General features: G+C 44.5%; 1 protein-coding gene across 2 annotated transcripts; it reads right to left on the bottom strand.

The window, feature by feature from the left end:
- Positions 1–721: 721 nt before the first annotated feature.
- On the bottom strand, positions 722–4430 carry LOC123078790 (probable choline kinase 2). 2 transcript variants are annotated; one of them, XM_044501398.1, is made up of 7 exons: positions 3809–4429; positions 2469–2590; positions 2175–2373; positions 1625–1742; positions 1493–1540; positions 1317–1417; positions 722–1230 (listed from the first exon to the last, which is right to left on the bottom strand). In XM_044501398.1, the coding sequence occupies exons 1-7, from the start codon at positions 4211–4213 to the stop codon at positions 1135–1137; spliced, it is 1089 nt and encodes a 362-aa protein (XP_044357333.1). In that variant the 5' UTR covers positions 4214–4429; the 3' UTR covers positions 722–1134. The 2 variants fall into 2 exon arrangements, with proteins under 2 accessions (XP_044357333.1, XP_044357332.1); XM_044501397.1 differs by having other exon boundaries at positions 1317–1540; positions 3809–4430.
- Positions 4431–5985: the final 1555 nt, after the last annotated feature.

Raw genomic sequence — 5985 nt, 5'->3', positions numbered from 1 at the left:
GCACCCACGCATCTCCACAGCACACGCCCAAAACCACCCCTATGAGCGACAAGAATAACACGAAGATCCGAAGCCGAGAGCGGGTTCCAATTCTGATCAAAAGCCTCCCTAACCGCACTCCAAGCAAAGCGGGCAAGGTGGCAGTGAAAAAAGATGTGATTGGCATCTTCGTGTTGTCCGCATAGCACGCAAGAGCCATCGGAAGGCCCGTTCCTAAGAGCGATGTTATTAGAGGAGGGCAGGCGGTCACGAAACATTTGCCATAAGAAAATTTTGATCTTCAGGGGAATAGACGCTTTCCATAGCCCCCTAGCTATGTCCAGGGTCGGTCCCTCGGTCAGTTTGTTGTAAAGGGATTGGACAGAAAACTTCCCAGAGCGCGAGAGGGCCCAGGAGACTGAGTCGGCCTCAAGGCGGAGAACCACTCCATCCAAAGCAGCAACAAGCCCGTCCCAACAGGCTCGTTCGTTAGCGAGGAGGGGTCTTTTGAAAGAGACAGCGGGCGGATTGGAACTAAGCGCGTCAGCCACAAGGATATCAACGTTAGTGACTAATTGGTAGGCAGCGAAATGACTCCGCCACAAGGGTTCCGTACCAAACCAATGGTCTAGCCAAAATCGCGTTGAGGTACCGTTGTTGACGCAGAACTTGGCTCCTAACGTGAAGGCTGGCATAACTTTCTGGATCCCATTCCAAAAAGGTGAACCCTTAGCTTTGGAAGTGAGGAAATTACTTCTTTCACGAGATGTCTTATAGTACATACTTTGTCCGTCAAGTATACATACATTACTAGCACAAAATCACACGAACACCACCAGCGGTGCTTAGGAAAACAACATACAAAATGCAACTCCAAGGCTTTATCATCGTTGCGTCGAGCCGTCGAGGCTATACCTATAAACAATCAACCAAAGCCCCCATAGACAGCTTCCTTTCTGAAGCTGGACCTTGTCAAGGTTCGAAATGGGAACGTCTGACCCTGGAACGGGCTTATGCTTCCTTGTAATAGTATGCTTCTTTCATATCCTTCCTGTCATTATCCCAGCCAGGGGATATGTGTGTTAGTAACACTGCACAGTTTGTGTGCAGCAGCACAGGCCCTCAGGGAGTTCCTGAAGCAATAGGTACAGCTATTCATGAGGTTAGGACGGCAGGCTTCTTCTGCCAGTACTGCTCGAATCTCTGCCTTGCATACTCCTGGTAATCGAAGTCGATGTCACTGACACGATCCTGTAAAGAAAACAACGAAAGTTAGAAGATAGCAGCGCATATGATTGCAGTCATGACTTGGTTAGCGAACCCGAATATGAACTCACTGATATTATTCCCCAGAGGCCCCAAACCAGATGACTCGCGAGCGTGTACTTCTCCACGCTCTGGAGCAGATTCTCCAGCTCCTCCGTTTCAGGTTCCTCGCCTGCCCAACAAAGAAGTATTAGCATGAAAGGAGTCGTCGGACAATCGAACCAAGATAATGGAGTATTGTACTCACGAGAAGTGCTCAGGTAAGTCTTCACGAAACGCCTCTGCTCGTCGATATCTGCCGCAGAATAAGAAGTTAACAAATAAGCTGGAGTGAAGGCTGAACGAAAATACAAGCAAAGTTAAATGGGAAATGCAATACCTGGATATTTACTGTAGTCCAGTATATGAGGCTTTTCCGAATGGTAGTCTGCCGCCATCTCACAGAAATGGTTAGCGATGTCATATGCAACTGGGTTGAAGCTTGCATACTCGTAGTCCTGTAAGCACACGAGAGGGCAGAAAATAAGATCAAACCAACTTGCCAACTATATATAGGATGTCTGGCAGTTTGCTACAAGGTGGGATAAAACTTCAGACTTCCTTAAGAAACTGTCATGACCCATGGCAGGTTGGTACACAGCATATACAACAAGAAAAGAAAGCATTGGTTCTTCATGCTGCACGTACTCTCCAAGACTAAAACTCTGATTTTAGTAGAGGCGTGACACCTTAGGATGCCGAGTCGTAAGGAACAAAACTGAAGACAAGGTTGCATGAGATGAGAAACTTGGGAGTTCAGCCTACCAACGTGCAAGAGAATCCCCATTTGCATATTTTACATGATTTTTTTTTTAAGAGAGGTTACATGATTTCCATACACCAAATAATTAAGACTATAAGGAATTGCTTTCGAATGCATAGAAACTCACAATGATGGTCAGCATGTTGGTCTCTTCATCCATCATGATGTTGCCATACTGTAGATCATTGTGGCAGAAACCAATCCAGTGGTGGTAATCCCCTGAGAATTCCTTCTCCAGCGAGGCGATCTCATCCTCCAGGCAATCCAAGCGTAGTTCGTTGGCCTGATCGGTTGGGCACAGGTTATTGGCAGTTTTGAGCCAGTTCCTTCATTAAAAAGATTCACCAGGTTCAGTTCCATACTTGTGAGTTGTAAGCCTGACAAATAAATCATTTGTGCAAGAACTAAAGATTGCCCTTACTTCAGTCTGTCCCAGAGGAGCACATGCTTGGGACCAGGCATGTCAAGGTTGTGGAATTCCCTCAGTTTTGTAGCCACCAGAGCTGAAATTTCAGGATCGCGCATATCGGGAGCCGACAGCGTCTGAAAAGAACATTTGCATTAGTTTGTGTTTACAAACAGATGGATAGTTTGGCCACCTTGGTAGCAAATATTCCTATCATTTTCCAAGGACAGCTTTAGCAAAAAAGTTCTGATAGCAATGAACCGTATTCCATTCCCACCCCTTTTTGTTCGCCCCAGAAAACACCACAAGATACTCCCTTTTATTTATGAGCGCGACGCAAATAATGAAGTGATCTAAAGAATCTAGAACGTGCTACGGCGCCCTCTCATCCTCTGGCTATAGCATGACTCACACTTCAAAGGGACTTGGAAAGTGAGTTGGACCATGATCTGCCTAAGCTACTTCATTCTAAACATACTTTGCCACCAACTGAGCTGGTTTTGTTTTGCCAACTTGGTCTTGTGCCTGCTTTCTCAAGTCAAATCAATTGCTTTCATGCCATGGCTTTTCTAAGAGAGATGTTCCCCGCGGTCGTATGTGCAGTTATAGATCATCGACTACTTGACAAATACAACATCGTAAGCTATTGACTTCACACCACAAATTTATCGAGGTGGCAAGAAATAATCTAAGGAAGAGAGATTTCATTTGATGACATAGCCTTGCAAAGAAAAAGATTGTCCATGTAACATCTGGGAGATGTCGCTAGTGCACAAACAAAGGGTAGCTTTCGACTAAGTCACATGGGTGGGACATAAGTAATTCCGGTTTAATGGGAGTTCATTGACTAATGGCTTGAAGAAATATTTTCTTTCTGAACTGATGGATAAGACTAAATATTTTCTTTCTGAAATTTTAGAATGCTAGATTCCCACGGCAGAACATTCGACGAACGACAACCACACTGCAATAAATTAGTCGGCCGCATGCCAGTAGAATCTCCTAAAGTATATCAAGAAAGCAGTAGTTTAAGCCTAACTTGCATATTTAATTTGACAAGAACAAATTCCACACTCCCGGGTCCTGGTTAACTTTATAGCACTAAATTTACTAAAATTCCACCAAACACGAGTGCACTAAAAATAACTGAATCATTCGTGCAAAGAAACAAAGTGGCATGAAAAACTCTTACAGAAAACAGAGCAATTCGGCAGTTCATGAAAGAAGTTCGCCCAAAAAAAAAAAAAACAGAGGAGACCAGTTCTGAAATGGCCTTTAAACCAAGAAAAACTGAAAGGAAGAAACGATTTGATAGAGTGGTTATTTTGTTGAGACGCGTTGTGTTGTGCACGTACCCGTGCGTGGATGAACTCCTCGACGCGGCCGTTGGGGAAGCGGCCGAGGAGGCGGGGGCCCTGGCCGTGGCGGGACATGCACTCGAAGGTGCGCAGCTCGTCCTCGCGGTCGAAGAAGAGGTCGACGCCGTCGCCGTAAATCCGCACGAGCACCTTCCTCACCTCCCTCTCCTTGAGCGCCCCCGCCCCCGCGCCCGCCTCGCCGCCGGCCGGGGCGGTGAGCCAGCGCACCTGGTACACCTCGTTGGTCATGGCGCCCTTGAGCGGCACCACCTCCAGCGCGCGGCAGTCAGCCACGTTCGGCCACGCCGCCGCCAGGTCGTGCAGGAGCCGCCGCGCCTCCTTGGGGATCCTCGCGGGCTCCGCCGGCCTCTGGGCCTGGCTCTGGTTCTCGATCGCCACCATTCTCGCTAATCACGCCTTCTGTTCTCTTCTGGAGCGGAAATGGACAATCCGGCGCTTACGGTTGATCTTTCTGTTTCTTTTTCTGATTTGGGTATTCTTCTTGTTCTTGGTGAAGCGAGATTGGATATAAAGAACTAGGTAAAGCGTTGCAGCTGCAAGTAACAGGGAGGGAGGTTTTGCTCTGTCTGCCGTGTTTTGGGATGGTTTATGTGGTTCCGGCGCGCATAAATAGAGGAGAGTCTGTTGCCGGGGGTTTTCCAGATGCCTCCTCCATGGTTTCTGTCCGTTCTATGTGAGGACATATCCTGGTTACCACAACGCGTTGAGTCGTTGTTTTCCTTTTCCTTTTTCTTTTTCTGGAAAAACGTCTGATATATTCATCAACGGTCAAGGTTGTACAAAGAACACTAGAACTGAAAGTTATATTTAGGTCCATAGAGCACCTAACGATGACTATAAACACTGAAGCAAGCCAAAGGCGTGCCGCCGTCATCACCCCTCATTCACCGGAGCCGGGTAACCCAACAAAGATAGTTGAGAAGTCGTCATGCTAAGTCCCTAAACGATCGTATCCCTCAAGATCCGACGGAAACAAACCTCCACACGCCCTTCGACAACGCTGGAATCACCACCAGGAAGGGGGCTAGGCGGAGAGAACCTTATTCTTGCTTAGTAGGGAACAAAATGGACAAAATAATACTCTCCTCCGCCGTTTCATAATATAAAGCCCAGTTTGACCCTATAAAATTGTAATCGTAAATCTCACATACAATATTTAGGTAACGGTTACAATACAAAAGGTACTTTTAAATATGAATCCAATGGTGTATATTTTGTGTAACATAAACCACATGTTATTTCACTAATTGTTGGTCAAAGTATTTTTGAAAGCCAAACTACGCTTTATGTTTTGGAACGAAGGTAGTATGACTTCTTATCTACTTTGAGATTGCATATAAGCCAAAGTAGTAGAAAGAAACATACATAGGCTTTGCGAGTATAATTGAACTCCTATCAACCACACATGTGTAAAGTTGTCGGAATCTCAATTTTATCAAACGATTCTACAATCTTAGAATCTAAGCACACATGGAAAGTTGGCAGAATCTCAATTCTATCATAGGATGATGTGTTTTTAACAATCCAAATTGATTGGATTGGCTCTACATTATTGTCAGTACAATATATGATTTATGATTCTAGGAAATTATTGCCAGTATATATCAAACGTTTGTGATTTTATGATTCTGGCAACTACCGTGAGACTATCAATCTTATATGCAGAGTAAAAAAGAAATCTTATATTAATAAAGTTTGACCAGCCTTGTACAAGAGTAAGTTCCGCCTTACTTTATAAAGTTTGACTAGCCTTGCATTAATAATTATAAACATTTACAGTAGTAAAGATATAGAATATGAAAATTAGTTCCATGATTCATATAATGATATTGATTTGGTACTGTGGTTGTCCATTTGTTTTCATATATATACTTGGGCAAACTTTATGAAGTTTGATTTATGATAAATCTTATATGCAAAGTAAAAAAAGAAATGAAATGAGACTACGACTACCGGGAAGTCAACTCCAACATTTAACACTGGCAAGTGAAGCAAAATGAAGCGGATTTTTTCTTTGATGGAATATTTCTCAATACGAGTACAATTTTTACTCTCTTCAATTTGCCAACTACTCCAACAATCAACATATGCCCACACACCAAGGTCTAAAGGGACGACTTTACGGCATCCAGCTATGCATGCCACAGAACTGA

The sequence above is a fragment of the Triticum aestivum genome, chromosome 3D (genome assembly GCF_018294505.1).
Source record: "Triticum aestivum cultivar Chinese Spring chromosome 3D, IWGSC CS RefSeq v2.1, whole genome shotgun sequence".
In the NCBI taxonomy this organism is placed as follows: Eukaryota; Viridiplantae; Streptophyta; class Magnoliopsida; order Poales; family Poaceae; genus Triticum; species Triticum aestivum.
The sequence above is the reverse complement of the archived record's forward strand: the minus strand, read 5'-3'. Positions and strand labels throughout refer to the sequence as shown.